This window comes from Lepisosteus oculatus, chromosome 25, assembly GCF_040954835.1.
Source record: "Lepisosteus oculatus isolate fLepOcu1 chromosome 25, fLepOcu1.hap2, whole genome shotgun sequence".
In the NCBI taxonomy this organism is placed as follows: Eukaryota; Metazoa; Chordata; class Actinopteri; order Semionotiformes; family Lepisosteidae; genus Lepisosteus; species Lepisosteus oculatus.
The window spans coordinates 10,412,053-10,429,839 of NC_090720.1; the positions used below are offsets into that span (position 1 = coordinate 10,412,053).

The 17,787-nt window shown below is 40.0% G+C and overlaps 2 protein-coding genes and 1 non-coding gene across 10 annotated transcripts in view; 1 reads left to right on the forward strand and 2 right to left on the reverse strand.

Moving 5' to 3' along the window:
- Positions 1–2,757, reverse strand: part of acap3a (ArfGAP with coiled-coil, ankyrin repeat and PH domains 3a) — a 174,374-nt gene extending 171,617 nt beyond the window's left edge. For 5 of the 7 annotated variants that reach the window (XM_069184052.1, XM_069184049.1, XM_069184050.1 and 2 more), the window contains exon 1: positions 2,534–2,757. In XM_069184052.1, coding sequence (XP_069040153.1) covers positions 2,534–2,580 — 47 coding nt within the window. In that variant the 5' untranslated portion in view covers positions 2,581–2,757. The remainder of the gene's footprint in view (positions 1–2,533) is intronic. The other 2 variants (XM_069184054.1, XM_069184053.1) reach the window with 1 other exon arrangement.
- Positions 2,758–4,560: 1,803 nt separating this feature from the next.
- pusl1 (pseudouridine synthase like 1) overlaps positions 4,561–17,787 on the forward strand; it is a 52,017-nt gene continuing 38,790 nt past the window's right edge. The window contains exons 1-2 of one of the 2 annotated variants that reach the window (XM_015336817.2): positions 4,561–4,750; positions 6,686–6,743. In XM_015336817.2, the coding sequence (XP_015192303.2) occupies positions 4,692–4,750; positions 6,686–6,743 (117 nt within the window). In that variant the 5' untranslated portion in view covers positions 4,561–4,691. The other variant, XM_015336818.2, reaches the window with a different exon arrangement.
- trnat-agu (transfer RNA threonine (anticodon AGU)) lies at positions 10,495–10,568 on the reverse strand. The gene has a single exon. It is a non-coding gene; the product is annotated as a tRNA-Thr (tRNA).

Below are 17,787 nucleotides of genomic sequence, written 5' to 3' on the forward strand. Positions count from 1 at the left end.
GCAGGATTTTGGAACAACTAGCATCTTAATTTTAGTAATTGACGTAATTAGCCAAACAAAGACCTTGCTCTTCCACACATCTTGAAGTGGAACCAACTGGAATCTTCAGTTATTGACATTCCTTGCCTTAGGCTACTGTAACCCTGCTTTAAACAACCACAGCGTAGGTAGCCAGTATGCGTGTCAGAAGAGATTTGTTACAGACATAACAGCATCAAGGAAGGTGTTGGTTTCAGTCAATTCAACCACTGACGAATTTCCCTGTAAATCCTTTTGTAATTTTGTGCCCAACATCACCTATGTGTTGAAAAACCCCAGGCAGAAAAAGAAGCATCTTTCTTTCTCTTTTCAGCCTGAAAATGCTGACACAGTCCAAAAACTATTTTCGACAGTGAATTACGACTATTCCATCTCTCAGGTCCCTACCTGCACAAGACACGTGAGAGGATTACAGTATGTTGTTCTGACAATTATTAAGAGCCTGACCTGAAAACAAAGCAAAAGGGGAGTGTTGAATGTCGACTGCAATCAAACAGGTGGTAGATTTATTTTAGTTTTTAGAATTATTTTACTATAATTGCTCAATAAGAAGGAATGTAACCCTCTACTGCGTTTTATGTATTGTGTATTCGCGTTCAACTCAATTCCACTCATCTGCGTTGAGGGAAAAAAAAGGAATTATTAATAATGATTCCGTCCCGTAGAAGAACAATTTTGAAAGACAGGACACAAGTGTCCACCGGGTCCCTTTCCAACCAATTTGGAAGTTTTCAAACTGCATTTCTGTGCTTAAATATGCTGCCGTTGAAAGAGGGCGCTGGCCAGACTCGTTTTTTTGCGTCATCAAGCGCTTACATTACTCGCTCATTTCTAACTCCAAATAAAAGCAGCCAAATTGACATAACTCACTAAAGGGGACCTACAGCTCAGGCTACTGGTGGTACACGTCTCTGCAAATAGGAAAATTCAGGCAGGGGTCGATATAAAAGCAGCCATCGGCAAACAAAAACCCTCTCTATAGACCGGAGACCATACAGTTGTCTGACAGCAGGGAAGAAACAGATTTGCTGCTGTTTCTCCTAATTTCTTTTGGCGCATGTAATAACTTCTTCGGTGGATTACTGACCTATATTTGTAGCCTACTTTTGTGAACTTGATACGCAAGGCTGGACGATATCCTTTCGCTTTTACGTCAGAGAGCGTTAATAGAAATCCCCTAATATGGAGCAAAGCCACACATTTTCAAAGATTTCTCGTGTAGTAACGAGACTGAACTGAAAAAGCCTGATCACTGTCCGTCGGGATGTAAGATAGGCGCAGCCATCAACAATAAGGGTGACGTTCGTTTTCTCTTAATCTGTTGAACACAACGAGCGACTTTTGCGTTTCTTTCTGCCTTTTCCCACGAAGTTCACCGATATTTGCGCGAACATCAACAAAAAAAACCGTACAGTGAATGACGGCAACTCATGCGTGCACAGCTCTCGGCTCACAGCACAGATCTCAAGACCACACAGCAGCGCCCAGCAAGCAAACAGCCCTGTCAAAAAAACAACTGTCAATCCAAACGACATGCACAGGGCTATCGACCAGGTTTCCCCTCGCATCGCATTATTTTCAGCTGATGTACCGTGCTCGTTTTCGTCTGATAACATCTGGAAGCGATCGGTTAATTGATGCGCTATGCGATTGTTTCATTGTACCTTTTAGAATAAGCAGCGCAAAACCTTTCCATGAGCGCTTTACAGCACATATATGGAACACCAAAATGGACTAGATATCGAATGCCCCTCTGTGTTTAATGGCTCATGTAGTAAAAAAAAAATGTAACTAAACCGTGAACCGACACTTCTTGCGATCAGACACCTACATTTCCAAGGGAAATAAGCATGTTCCCTTAAATGTCTTGGAGGGGAAAAACGCTGGATAGGTGCAGAGAGCGAGATCCGAACACACCGCGACCACCCCGGTTTTCTCCCCCAGAATTAATTTTCCTTTGTGCCTGCCAGACACCGACACGCCGAGCCCGGAGGGACGAGTCCACACCCCCCTTCATTCATTCAGCCGGGACAGCGGTTGGGAAGACAGGGCTGATTAAGAAAGTCCAGATCGAAACGCAATCCGACTTCTCGGCGCAAGATTTCAAATCTGACAGGCTAAAGCCTTTTGACGGCCGTCTAACGAGATGAGTGTACAGTACCATCAGTTTTTTTTTTGTGTATGTGTGACAGATTTCCCCTACTTGGGACACCCGAACAGATGGTGACCGAAATGAAGGGTAAATCTTCCTTTTTATGCAATCCCTCGGCCAAAATAAGGTTCAATTTAAAACATGAAAACAAAATAGCAAAAATGTTTACAGCCCACCCCCTGCAACCCTTAATTTCAAATAAGCGTAATTGAGTAGAACGAAGGGATATTCTGATGTACATTAGCATCTCGGAACAAGAAATTCAACAAGCAAATCCACGTCAATCTAGTGGCAAGAGAGCTCCTTTTCGCACAGACAAGCGATATAAACCCCTTATCGTACCTGAATCTGGGTGAATCTTTAATACATTCTTCAAAATCCACCGTCATTTTCGATTTTAGTCCTTCTTCAGTCAGTTTCAGTGTATACAGTTCATTGCCTGGGATTTGTAGGCGAGTAAAAATGTTCTGTGAAATGCGTATTCCCCTTGCTCACAGCGCTAAGTCCACCGTACCCTGCTGTTGCACAGAAACAAGATCCACTGAGCTTGGATGGATCTGTCGAAAACCGAGCTAAGGGACCGTCGCTAAAGATGCACACAGGATTCACAAACAGCGCTCCTGCGATGCCCCCGGACAACAGCGCAACATTGTGTACAGTTGTAGCAAAACAATTACATACTAACGTTAACGCTATGTGCACCGAGAAAAATCGAAGCAGACATTTAACCCAAAACGAAAACTGGAGAAAAGTATTTCTACGTATGGTTTTTAGTGTGCTAAAGTACAACTTTGCTCTGGGTTTTTGAAAATAGAAGAAACACCATATGTTACGTATATATAAATATTATATTATTGTATATATAAATAACACGAGGGGACATGAATTTACCGTTGGAACGGAACCCTAACAATTTCGCTTAGCATCGTTACATCATTATGTCATCCAGAAATACGAGTTAAAATCGAATTCCCTGGCAAAATGTGGTTCGAATACATCATAATTACACAATCCCGCATGTGTTTCAGTGTAATTAGATGTTGTAATCTGCAATACATCCGCACTTCTCCCAGAACTTCTCAGTAGTTATATAGAGTATACAACCGTGTGACTAGTCTATTAAATGCAGCGATGCTATCAGGCTGTATTTAGTGTGCTGTATTTATATGACTGGATAACTTCATGGAGTTAAAGAAATGATATAGGGCAATGTTCTGCGATGTGATTTTGAGAAATATTTGCAGCAGCCCAGAACCCCACTTTCGTGTGCCACGCATTTGCGGGATTGTGAATAATCCAAAAAGCGATATTATCGAGATGGTAAAAACTGCGATACGTGTTATGACAATATTGTGAAATGATACGGCGAACGGACCTCAATGATACGAGTAGTATCATCTGTAGTCATAATTGCTTTTACAAGGTTTATTCCAAGGGTGCGGGCTGGGATTGCAAAGTGTTTAGGGTAATACGAGTGTTAACTGCCAAATAGCAGCATTATCGCAAATGTTTTATTTCTTAAAAGGCCTCAACACCCACCTTTGTATCTTGAGTTGAAGCAGAACTTTCTCAAAGTTAAAAACTGTGCTCATATTCCCACGGATGAACATTTCATACGGCATTAGTTTTTTTAACTAAGGTACTGAATCCATTGTGATACATCCAGAATAAAACATGACCACCCTTCAGATTCAACTGTAATATATGGTTTCCACCAAAATTGTGACTATCCTCCATGTATATGGAAAGATATCTTGACAAGTAAAAATCCCTATAAACAAAATTAATATCTAGATGTTTACGAAAAAATAAAGCTTTAACATGGGACTTTGATGTTAATTTTAAATTTTTCGCGTTGTCTTTCCTTAAATTTTAGTTTAACCTTTAATAAAACACACAGAACGCAACACTAATTTTTAAAATGTGTCATGCCAATTCCATCTCGGGGTTGCCTTAATTTTTAACACAAAATTCTGCAGCCGTGGGGTGAGGAAATTCAGTGTCCCGTTGTTCAAAGTTTTGACCATTACCCTAACTTGTTTAAATCGAGACGTCTCACTCTCCTGGCAATCGATGTCGTCATCAAACGTGCAGCCGAAAGTGACTGACGAAGGGCCCTGAAACCGCTCTATATTATAACAGTAGTATGTTGTGGTGGCTGTCAATAATGCCTGTTGTCAAATGGCTAAAGAAAATCTCTTAACCTAATTATTCATTATTACATGGGTATAGTCAAAATATGTCTATCATATTCTGATATAATAATGCTTTCTAATGTCGGTTATAACTACACCAAAATTAAAAGTGTCTAGTTATGCTCAGGCAGTGTGTTTAACAGCCTTTAGGTCTTTTAGCGGACTGTCGTTTTTCATTCAGGTTTTTGTGAAGTGAACATGATGGAACGGGTATCTTAATAAATGCCCAACTTTGTCTCGCATTTTTTTTCCACTGTTTTGGGAACAGTTACAATACCTGTTCGCTAAGTCTACCGGAACGTAAAATGATGTCTTGCAAAGTTCGGTATCTGATATTTTTCCAGTATTTCGGTTCTAAATATAGGTAGGTTAAGAACTTAGATTTGGTCAGATTTCTTTATGTACCCTTAAACCTTTAAATCACGGTTGTTTTGTGCGGGAATCTTTCATTAACAGGTGAAACGTATGTTATTGCATAATCCAGCTTCTCCCTTCTTGCAAACAGTCTCTATTATATAACATACCGAATACACTATGACTAAATGAGAGGATATTATCCAATTCGTTTCCATTCACAGATTACTGCAGATCTTTACTATATTTAAAATGACATTGTAATCCATAAGGGCACCGCGGAAAGAGGTAGCTCTCCTGGATGCTTCTGTAGGACCCTTGAGTCGGGCAATGCTGTCAGACTGGTTCAGTAATCTCCTCCAATACCCCAATGACCTGGCAATTTAACATAATAGCCTGGGGCGCTGTCTGTGTGGAGTTTGTATGTTCTCCCTGGGTTCATGTGGTTTTCCTCCCACAGTCCGAAGACATACTGGTAGGTTAATTGACTGCTGAGAAATGTGGGCATGGGGTGTGTGTGTGTGTGTGTGTGTGTGTGTGTGAATGTGCTCTGTGATGGACTGGCGTCCCTTCCAGTACCCTGCCTCGTACCTGTTGCTTGCCAGGATAGGCTCTCCTGCAGTCTTGAATTGAAAGAAGCAGACAGTCGATGGATGGACTTGTCTAGTTAAATAAAGGTATAAAAAAGTTACCATCGAAGTGCTTCAGAAATGTAATTCATTGACACCTGTATTAACCATTACAGCTGCTCAAGCCTTATGGAGCACCAGATGCTGCGATATGCCAGCTGAAATATCTTGAGTATGAAATGATGGAATGTGCCAGACATGAGCGCTCTAAATGCACAAAGCCACACAGGTTCACCAGCTGCATCCCCTGACATGGCTAACACCCAGTCTGGTATTGTATAGTGAAGGGTATATATACTATCAGGGTGCTTCCAGCACTGCACTCCAGCAGTGTTGTCAAATGATTGAGGAGGTCCCTGCGAAGTTTTCAGCATTATAAAGACAATACATGAGGTTGACCCTGGCTATGTTTTAATACACACTGCTGCAGGCATAATTATTGTTACCCTCCCAACTCCCACAGCTTTATCTTCTAATTAATTAAATATCATATCTTGCTGTTAAAGCAACACTTGCTAGCCGCGCTATTTCAAACCACGTCAAGCGAGCAAAACATAAAGAGTTCAATCAGGCATCCAGTTTCAAACTAATACTAGAAATGTCATTTCAGGGAGGATGACTAGTTCTTGGAGCACATTGCCAAGCCATTTAATGGAATTGGAGGTACTTTCATGACAAAATTTGACTTGGTAACAGTCTGCAGGGAGATGTGATCTCAGATAAACTGAATGGGCTGTTCTTGTCGTAAAGATTTCCTGTGTTCTTACAACTAGAATTGCTCATCTGAGAACAATAGATCACCTGCTACTACTCATCCATGTAGCCATTGCCTCTATTTAATGTAATGTGTTCCAGGTGATGTAATATAAAGAAATGGGACATATTTGGTCTGTTAGTATTGTATTGACATATTATTAGTTTTTACTAGTTCCGTCTCCAATCATACCATATCTGTAATAACATACTATGCTGAAGGCAAGCAAATAGAGAGAATGCATATACACCAAGAATGTAATAATTCCAGTGATTTAGATAAGTGCACCACTCCAATGTCTCCACTGACGTTATTTAGTGCAGGATATTGTGTTAACAAAGTACAATGAATTGAACAACAAGAACTCCAAGTCCATTTTACAGTACATAAAAAGTATACACAGATGCCATTAAGTTGCAAAAAAACAGAGCAAAATAAAGTGTGTTTAAAGTCTTCTTATTTCTCAGGTACCTGATGGTGAAGTATGTTTGTTGGCAATTTTCAGTTCAGCTAGAGTGGCTTATATGGATTTACAGTCCTTTGTTATTTTTTTCCCCTTTAGTGGTGTGATGAGGAGTCCTGCCCACCAAGCAGTCCTAGGTGTTCAGAACTATTTGGAGGTAAGACAAGCAGAAATGAGACACTTTATCAATGAAACAAAATTGCAAAGCACAGCTCACCCAGGCCAATCCTGAATGGAGTGACCCAAAGAATAAGGTTAACTTTTTTTCTGGAGAAAGAGTGGATGTTGGAGTGTTGTATTATTGTAGGAAAAACAGCAGTGGAATAATAGAGGAATAATAGTGTTGTATTATTTGAATTTTTATGAAAGTGTTATTTTGGGACTTGAATGATAAAGAATATCCAAACACCATCTAGAAAAGTACAAGTGACATTGTGTGACTCATGTTGAAACTCATAAAAGGGCTTTATAAAAGCTTCTAATGCTCAATTTTACCCTTAGGGTTACACTTCTTTAATTTCCTAGCCCTACTGTAGAAGCCCAAACCCGATTTCCTTCAAGAAACGACTGGATGAGTTCTTTGGAACAATGAGCTATGAGCCGTCATTTGTGATTTGGTATGACTCCTGCCTTTGTAGAGCTCTGATGTGGAGCTTCTTCCTTGCCTTCAATCCTGGCCAATCTTTTTGGAAACTCTTGGTCAAAGTCATGCTGGATTCGAACTGGTGGAAATGAATAGTGAACGGTTCTTGAACAAGGTGTTTACATCAGTCCAGTCATACTCCAGCTCCATCACGTTTTAGAGTTAACTCTCAGGCCTTATTGTGTTAAGACTGGTAATATAGACTAATAAAGTAAAGTACAGATTCAAATAAAGTCATTAGTAGTCCAGGATGGATTAAAAACCAGAAGACTCAGTGACCCTTTAGGACCAGCAGTGTATTTTACACTCTCTGTAGTTTAGGAACAGTTCAGTTCTTTGTGTAGAGAACCTGATAACTTACTGTTGATCTTTGTATGGAAAATAAAATTCTTTGGAGTTTGTTTTTGAGGTATCTTGCGATCATCACATCATAACTGTATAATTAAAATCCAGTTGTAGGCTAGCTGCTAAAGCTAATAACTTCTCTAGTGTTCCAAGTATCACTGATGAATCTAAATATTACCAAAGACACTTGTGCATGTATTTCAGGCTAATAATCCTGTACATAAAAAGTATGGTGCTCACTTTACTCCAAGTTGTGTAATTAATCCCTTTGCCATAAAAGGTTTACTGAAAGTTCAGCTCCACCAGTTCCTTGATTAGTCAGTCGACAGATACAATCACTTTGGTGCTCCACACCACACTGTTAAGACTAGATGAGTCCCAGCTAAACTGAATTCTCCTTAGATTCACCTCCATTGGTCACACCCAACAGAAGAAAAGAGTATCTATTGAAGTATAATAATTCTATAAAATCAGCAAGACGTGCTTATGTTCCCAAACTCGTTGAGGAAAAACTAACTCTAGGATCACATAAAAAAATACAAATAAAATCTTCATTTTGTTTTTCATAATTTGTGTGGCCGTTTTCTAGAATATATGGTATAATTGATATATACCACTTTAGAATCTAGTCTAAAATAGCTGTGCAGTGTTAAAAAGCAGATGATAATTATTATTATCATTATTACTATTATATTAACAAGACATTAATGAAGTACAAGGAAACCTTTACACGATGCAACTAATTCTGTTGTTTGAAAATAACTTGTATGTTTTTCACACCTTAAGGTTAGAGACTGGCCATGTGGTTGCTTTGTGGCTACAATCTAATATTGCTCCTTTCTGAGGTATTTAACATTTCTAATTATGTGAAGCTGTTGGACTAATTCATCACCATTTGCACTTTTCCTCGGGTGCACTAGGTTTACAGAGGATTAAACTGGAGCCTTCTTGGGGTGGTGGGAATGATCAAGCTAGTGTATTTCCAATCAGGATGGGAAGGGAAAAGCAGTCCAGAAATACTGAATAAATAACTTCGGCATCTCGTTGTGTTTTGAACAGCAATCACACATTTATTGTGAAGCATCTGTGTATACCACAGTGTGCTACTGGCATATATCGGGAGCAGTGGATATATCTGGGGCCTTTGAATATGTAGTGTCTTGGGTTATCAACACTTCAAACAACAAGTACAGGTGTGTGGATGAGTTATCAGAGAAGGTTAACCCACATAGAATCTCAAAATAAATGAGAAGGAAAGAAAAAACTACCTAAAACAAAATACTGGGGATACTTCTTCTGATAGGGCTTTTATACACTCAGCAAAACAACTCACCTTCTTCAGAAAGCAGAATCCATAACACATTGGCCCAAATGACATTGCAAAAGGAAAAATAAATCAAAGTTCTTTTCCAAAAGAATCCTCCTTTAAAAAAAAACCAAACCCAGTCAAAACAAACCTCAGGTCACTTGCTCAGTACAGCAACATTCCTGTTTTTTTTTTTTTTTACCCCTATTTATACCTTCCCATTAGGTCCCTTAATGATGATGACATCACTGGGATTTCTGGGAAATGTAGTGTTTTGGGTTCTGGTCTCCTCCAAGCATCCACAAAACACTGGGTATTTGAATTGATATACTGTCTGGTCAAAACCCTGCCCATTATAGATCTACACTATTTATTTTAAATATTTAAATACATATATTGATCATCTATACATTTTGAACACTGGAGATGTTTAAAAGGCTTTTTGCTCTCTGAATAAAAGGTGAATGTTCACTTAATTAGCTGAGTCTGCTCTTGGGGTTTTCATTCCACAGTAAAGTACTTTAAAACAAAAAATGTTTTATATTAATGTTAAGCTTGTTATTTTTAAAAATCCTTTTGCACCAAGCAGTACCATGCACTCTAGATTCCAGTAATAATATTCCAATAATTTGTATAATACATGTACGTCTGCTTGATAACAGGGGATACCACAGTGGTGTGATAGTCAGCAGTGCTGTTGTCTTCCATCTCTAGGTTCCAGGCATTGACTATGGGATGGGCCCCCTTCTGTGTGGAGTTTGAATGATCTCCCCATTTTCAAATAGTACTCTCCCACCTAGACAAGACAGGCTAGTAGGATTATGGGTTCTACTAAATTGCCTTCTCCAAAAAGAGCATAAGTAGGGCTCAGCTTCCACGAAATGACCATGCAAACCCCAGTGTGACTGAAATAAGAATCAGGTGAAGAAGACCCGTTTGATAGCAGAAACACATTACAATTTCATCCATTAGTATAAGCAATGTATCATTAAAGTTTGTAGGGGACTTTAAAAACTGAGAGGGTAGAAACTTTATGTATGATCAACTGCAAGTTTTGCCTCTCGGAACATTTATCAATGAACACAAAGAGCTGTGTATTTGAAGGCCTACACTGCATCTTTGTTCTTGAAACGAGCGGCTTCCTTTGTAACAGAAGTCTCTGGGAGCCCAGCTTGCGAACAGGGCTTCTGTCCATGAAATTACAGCCACGTATCTACTGAAGCCTGCTTCCAGTCTCAACAGTTTGGATAAAGTGTCACTATGGCCATTTACAGAACATCTTCGGTCTTCTCCCGGATCGTGAGCAATAAATTACCCTTTTGTTGAATTGCAAGGAAATTGGAAGGATAAGATCACTTTATTGGCCTTATACAATTTCTTGTATTAGGAATTTGCCTTTTCACCTACCCCAGCTTGCTCTCCATGAGACACACAGACTGGGAGAGAAGCTTGGGGTCAGAGTGCAGGGTCAACCATTGTACAGTGCCCTGGGGTGAAGGGCCTTGCTCAGGGGCCCAACAGAGTAGGATTCCTCTGCCAGCCGCGGGATTTGAACCAGCAACATTCCAGCCACAGGCGCAGATCCTTAGCCACAGTGCCACCACTCTGCCCAAAAGGCACTGCTGGGATTCGAACCCAGGATCTCCTGTTTACTAGGCAGGTGCTTTGACCAACTAAGCCACAGCGCTGCTATGCAAATCTCTGCAAATGATGAATGCAAATCTCTTTACATTCATCATTAATGTGCTGACATCCACCTGTCCTTAGAAACCAAGAGACTTTTTGCTTACACATGCTATTTAGTACGACCTCCTCTAATTCTGCAGCAATGGCGATATAAACATAGAGCTTAATTACATGGATAATTACAGTGCATACTGAATTCTGTACACAACTGAAAAATGTGTATGTAAGCTTTTTTATTTCATTTTATAAATGTGATCACTTGATGTTTATGTGTGGACAAATGGGTTTTGTCAGTATAATGAGCAAGTATGGGTTTATTCCATGCTGAAAGGAGAAGAAAAGAAACACAACGTTTAGGCTGTGGAGCCTTCTTCAGGTGTGAAGTTTGGGTGTGGGGTATACCTACTGTATACCCCGGCATTTGCAAAGTATGTAGGCTCCTGGAGTTTGGATACTGGATAATTTGGGATTGATGCCCATTCATTGCCTCAGTACAAAAGCTAAGGGAAGCTTTGCTCCTTCTTTGAGATTTCTTACGCTGGGATCTCACAGTTCTTTCAGACTCGTCTGGAGAGAAGATGAAATGGTCTGTTGTTGTGCCACAGAGCTGCGGTTTGATCTTCAGATGTACAGCTGATTACTCAGTAGAAATGTCCTACTTTTCATGTGGCTGGGCCTGAGGCAGACTGCTGGGCTGTGTTGCCTACCACATGGAGGGTCTCAAAGCAAACCAAGTGTCTGGAGGGCACATGGAATCGGCTCAACTTCCGTACCTTAGGAATGGTTCAGTGTCTTTGTTGACTCTGAAGAAAATGGAATGAAGGCAAGAGGAGTTTTTGTGTTCTGGGGAATTCAAAACAAATGGAACAAAAGAGTTGACCTTGGCAGTTCAACCTTTGTTGTGGTCTGCTATTTGTCCAAAAATGGACAATTCTCACTAGACGGAAAGAAAACCTGTTTTTTGTGCCTTTTGCCTCCCTCGAGTCTTCTATAATCAAATCTTATGTGACAACTTGGGATGTGCTGAGATGTTCTGATTTAAGTGTGAGGATAAATTCTCTTTCACTTGAATTGTGAAAGGAAGAATCGTCAAAGGACTGCCCCATTAGTAACCTAGTTCATTATTTTGATAGCTCCTGAGACTTAATTCCAGTTACGTTTTCTGTATTTTTTATTTGTTTTCTGTACCTTTCGATTGTACTCACAAAGAGAACTAAAGAAATGAATACGCAATCTGTCGATTTCCCTTTCGTTTAAAAAATGTTACTCATGTTCAATTACTAGTTCATGTAGTACTGTAAATGAGTCAGTATTGAGTTGAATCTTAAAGGAGACAGACATGGTTTTCCAGGTGGCTGAACCAGGAAAGGCCTCCAGTGTGCACTCAAAGGGACTCTCCAGACAGTGACTGAATGCTGCTGGGATTGCTGGGTTCAAAGCTGGTCTGTTTGCGGCACAACATGGACCACTAAGGTTTTGTGCGGTGGTTTAGCCATATTATCAGCGAGAGCTGCATCTCTGCTCCAGCTGACATTAACTAGGCTGTCTGCTGTATGGGCCTGCAGCACTGAAAAGAGGTGGATGAGCACTGTGCACCTACTGTAGGTTTCATCTCTGGAGAGAAGCAGGAATGGGTTGTAGTAGTGATCTGAGATTGTAAAAAAAAAATCAATTGATTTCCCTTCTGCCTGGTTTGCTTTAGCTGGTGAATAAGTCTGGTTAAATGGCAACTGTTAAGACTTACACTATCAACAGGTCAGATCTAAAAAGTGTGCTTGATTTCTAAGAATACTGTCTTTTCCTGGGGGAAATGTTATCCCGATGATTCTGCAGTCCCAGAATTCAATACATTGGTGGTTTTCAAAGCTTTTTGCTTCAGAGCAACATCTGATTTTCATGATTTTCTAAAAGTATTTTGTAAAACTACCTTTTGTAGATTCTGTACCAGACAATCTTAGTGTGGAAAACAGTGATGACGTGCAAATATTTTTCACTGGGTTTTGTTTGGAATTGTTTTGAGAAAAATCTCTCAAGCTTTGAAATTCTACTTTGTAATTTTATGGAAGTGTGTTACACATACAGTATTGAATTAAACACAAAACAGTTAAATTAAACATCTTATTATTTTAATGAGAAAATTAATGGCAGCACCATACTGGCTTAACCACCTTCAGGCTCAGTATTTTCTTCAGGAAAATATGTCTTTTGTCACTAGATTTCCTGAATGATGTGTCCATTATTACAAATCTAGTTTAGCATCCTGTAATTGAAGAATAGAACACTTTCAACTGTTAAATGTTTGTTTCATGGTCAGAACTATTTAGCCTTTGTATTTCCTTGCCTGCCACAAGACATTCTTTTTCTATCAAAGCCAGATACTCTGTCACTTGAAAGAAAGCTTCTTTCTAAATTCCTTGGCTGGCAAACACAGAAACGGCCTGATACGTAAAAAACAATTCATATCCTTCTAGAGCGGCGTTTTTATTTGATGAATTAAATCTGTCACAAAATAGGATATAAGATTGCTAGGGCTTTTAGGAAAACAAGCCCGAGTCAAGGGAGTCTTGTAGCTGGTTAAACTCGGAATTACTCACTTCGTAACGGTCTCTGTATGGAGGCTTGCATTTTTGTTTTAGTTCTTGTATAAGTAGAGATCGACAACAGTGGTCAGCATTGCTGCCTTGCAGAACTGGGGCCCTGGATTCAAATCCGGACCCGGGGTGCTGTCTGTGTGGAGTTTGCATGTTCTCCCCAGGTTTGTGTGGGTTTCCACAGTCCAAACACAGGCTGGTAGGTTAATTGGCTTCTGGGAAAATTACCCCAGGTGTGAGTTGTGCATGTTTGTGCGTGCCCTGTGATCCACCCCTGTCCCATCCAGGGTGTGCCCTCCCTTGCACTACTGCTTGTCGAGAGCTGGAGTTTGGCCCTCCAATCGACCCTAAATTTGATGAAGTGAACAGAAAATGGATGGTTAGGCCAAAATAAATATATACAGTGTAATATATAATATATAATATGTTGTATTTTTATTATATAATAATGATCCTAATGATGAATGTACTAGGTCTGTTGTTTTGATTTATTGATTGGAATTAAATGGTTAATATTTCAGTGCTACAAGTGTTTTTCCTATTATCTTGGAAAGAATGTAAAATTAATGGCCTCTTGGGTTATACAAGTTTTTGTGTTGTTAATACCTGGAGTAATGTTAATTAAGGTAAGAAATGTATTATGTGGATTACTGCATACTGTATATCAATAACGTAACTTTAAAAGTAATATTATTACTTTCTAAAAACGCTAGGTTCATGTCATTCAAAAACTTTAGAAACTAATGGATTCAAATTCGTTTCTCATTGATTGTGTACACATTTGATCTTATTCCTTGGCCATACATTGGAATATGGGATAAATGATTTGACCTGATGAAGACCAAAAGCTTGACACATCATGACCATGTGTCCTGTTGCAGAAGTCAAGATGATGAATTACTTCTAAGCATGAGATCAGCTCTTTCCAGGCAATATGAGAAGAAGACTGAATAACTGCCAGTCCTGTTCTTTATAAATAGCTCATGAAACTGGATCATGTGCAAAGCAAATGTATTTCTTTAGCTGACAATGATTATGACCTGGAACACACATTTTAGATCAATCATGAGCGATTGCACAAGAGTCCAGGCTCTCCGTGGGGCTTTACAAACTTTCCAGAAGACAAAAGCCCATTATCTTCCCTGCAGATGCTTTGGATCATGAAAAGACAACAGAGGTTTCACGAGGAATTATTTATGAATCACACTCCAAACTTGGGAACAAAATCCTTTTCAGTGCAGTTTTGGCTTCTCATGCTTTCTCTCTGTGTAATATTTCTAAAAAGAGCACAGAAGACGCACGTGTTCTTGGAGCAATTTTACAGGTATCCTTTAGTCTAGAATGACCACCCACAACTGTTTTTCATGCCCTGCCCAGCATCTCCCATCTCTAAATTTGGAAAACCAGTTTCTGTTTACACCATTACCCATCTTGGGCTAGTCCCGTGTTAATCCAGTTCCCTGTGACTGACTGACGTCCTGTCCACGGTGTAACCTGTCTTGCTCCCATTTCCTGCTTTGACGGGCTCCAGCGGCCCTGCGCCCCCGTACTGGATGAATTTCAGTAAAAAAAGACAATATTTCTTTGCAATGTAAACAGGGAAAACAATACTTTTTCATGCTCGTTCTAACATTCAGGCCACTGAATACAGTTGTATAAAAACTATAGGAAATAACAAGCAATTGAGATGGTACCAATAAGCAGAGTTTAGAAAAACTCATGGATGTCAAGATTGGATATCTTCAATATAGTTCTTCATCCAGTACGGGGGCACAGGGCCGCTGGAGCCTATCCCAGCAGGCAATGGGAGCGAGACAGGTTACACCGTGGACAGCACGTCAGTCCATCACAGGGACCTGGATGGAGGAATGATGGATGAAGGGTGTACAAGCACAAGCGCATCCTCCAGAATGTGCCCTGTCAGGCCACCCACACCACACTGCGAAGAGAGAGCATGATGGGAGCATCAGACAGGGAACACGACACCACTTTCTCGCCATTCTTTTAAGCTGGGAGCCCCCTCAGTGACTGGGTTGGTGAAGACACTCAGCTGAGCTCAGCTGGAGTTCTGTGATCACAGGTCTCAGCCTTGGTCTGTGTTTTATTTCAGTAAAAAAAGACAATATTACTTTGCAACGTAAACAGGGAAAACAATACTTTTTCATACTCGTTCTAACATTCAGGCCACTGGATACAGTTGTATAAAAACTATAGGAAGTAACAAGCAATTGAGATGGTACCAATAAATAGAGTTTAGAAAAAAAACTCATGGATGTCAAGATTGGATATCTTCAATATAGTTCTACAGTGGCAGTCTTATTTCAATTCTTGTTGATTTTTGATGCAGGTAGTTGTTTTCCTAAAGGCTATATCTGGCCTAGGAGATTCAACAGGTTAAAAAGTAATTCCAACTATAATAAATTAGACCAATATTGGCACATTGAGGAGTTTCTCTCTGTTAGAATTCACAGTCTACATCAAAAGAAGAAATGTTCAGAAACTGTGACACATCTAATTCAGAGCTCAGTGTAACATGTACAGGTATATCCCGGTGTTTGGAGCTCAGAAAGGCTTACATTTTATCACAGAACCAACAGAAGTGCACATAAAATCATGGTTTCTCAAAATGTTTGATTTGCTTCTGTGTTTCTTGAAGTATTTAGGCCTGCACTGTTTTATTTTTATTTTTTTGTTTTAATTCATATAAAATTCACAGCTTTGAACACTTCAAAGGTTTAGAAGTTTTAAAATGTGAGGTGGCTCCTTGAGAAGACCGGTCAAGGGGTTCAGTGTGTAGTTATAGACATCTGCGGTCAGTCCTAGACCCCTAGAATCCTTGTGAAATTTGGGGATGTTTAAATTCATATACACAGTACATTTTCAGTAACCGTCTTATCCTCAGACTGATTGTTGGACTTGGTCTGAAGAGCAGCTGAAATGTGCGTGACTTTTTAATTCTCTCATTGATCACCCAGCCAAAATGAAATGAGAAGGAAAGGAAAAGGAAATCCAGACCCTTTAAGCCCCTCTTCCCTGGGTGTAACTGGTAATGTTCAGAAATCCCGGTAAACTCAGCTGAGGTCATAGCTGAGGAGGAAAGTCAGTCAAGTCTGGTCCATAGGACCCAACCCATGATCCCGATACAGGCCCTTACAGGTTGAGTCTATGTTTGTTTGGCACTGAGCCTGTTACAGTAGGTGACTTCACCCTTTTGGAAGCTGGGCATTCACTTCTCCGGCAGTAGAAGGGTGAGGCTTCTCTGTAGGCGTAGTGGTGCTTTGTAAATGGTTGTGTTCAGAGCCCGAAGGGGGGGCAGAGTTGGACTTGCCACATGGGGCGTTCTTGGCTCACCGGTCAACAGCGACCCCCTGTGGCTGGCCCAGGCACCTGTCAGACTGCACTCCTGTCTGGGAGGCCCTCACCAACCCTTGCCCTGATGCCTCAGCTCTGCCGTTTGCACTGCGGGTGAGCAGAGAGAGGAAGAGTGGACAGCACGACTACACATTTTCGAGGACACAAGCTTGTGATCTTCATCACACCTCTACTGAAATGTGTGTTCTAGCGGTGATGGAAGATGACTAACAGCTAGCGGAGTTAAAGTTAGGCCTATAAAGGAAATTCTAATTGTCTGTTGCGCACCGTAAGGTTTTGGTTTAAAACATAAGGACAACCTCTTTTAATGCAGAACTGCGGAAGAAAAACGTAATCAGATTTAATCATCTATGGATCTCTGGAATACCATGCTAGTGTCTTGTTTGAATTGCCTTTGGGATTTGAAAAATGAATATCAACAGAGAGACACTGAACTATCACTTGACACAATAACTTAAGGTAAAATAGGAAAGAAGGTCATACAGCTCAGCTTTCTCATTCCATTGCTACTACCTACAATAGTCCTCCTATCAAAAGCAAAATGCCTCCTCTGTTTAGACCTACAAACACAAACTCTGAATTCTTAGGCCTTTGTTTCCATGTTGAGCTTGAGGTAATTAGTTGGGTGGACTTTGTCAGTATGTTTGAGGTTTTCCAATGCGTGATCAAAGTGCCCTTGGATTCGCTTTTTTCAGGAGTATAAAAGATTCTTCAGCCTGCCTGTGTGAATAACTTTGAGGTCAGGCATTATTATGGACACTCATTATTATTGAACACTTACCTGGACAGTTCTGCCCTCTTTCTAACATGGCTGCCAGTATTTTCAACAGAAATGCTCATAGCTAATTGAGCCCAATATTCTACATTTTTAATGGTGGATTTCAGAAGTTTAACAATATATAGCACTATTCCGTGACTGTATTTTAACTAGAAACAAACATATTTATGTACATTTACTGCAGAAGGATGTAAAGCATTTGTCTACAGACGTTTTCTATATACATTTCATGAAAGTACAGTTTATTTGCTAAAAATATTTTTTCCTTATTGGAAGAGAAAACCGCATTTTCTTCAGAGGTACTGAATGTGAAAGTGTTCTGTTCCGTTGCCCTCCTATCTTCGCCTTTTTCTGTCTCGGTTCCCAGATTGAATCTGCGGATTTTCAAACACAACTTGACAGCTAACAGCTGAAGGTGTGTTCGTTTTTTTCACACGGAGTGAATCATCTGTATATGGCAGATTCATATAAAAAAAAACA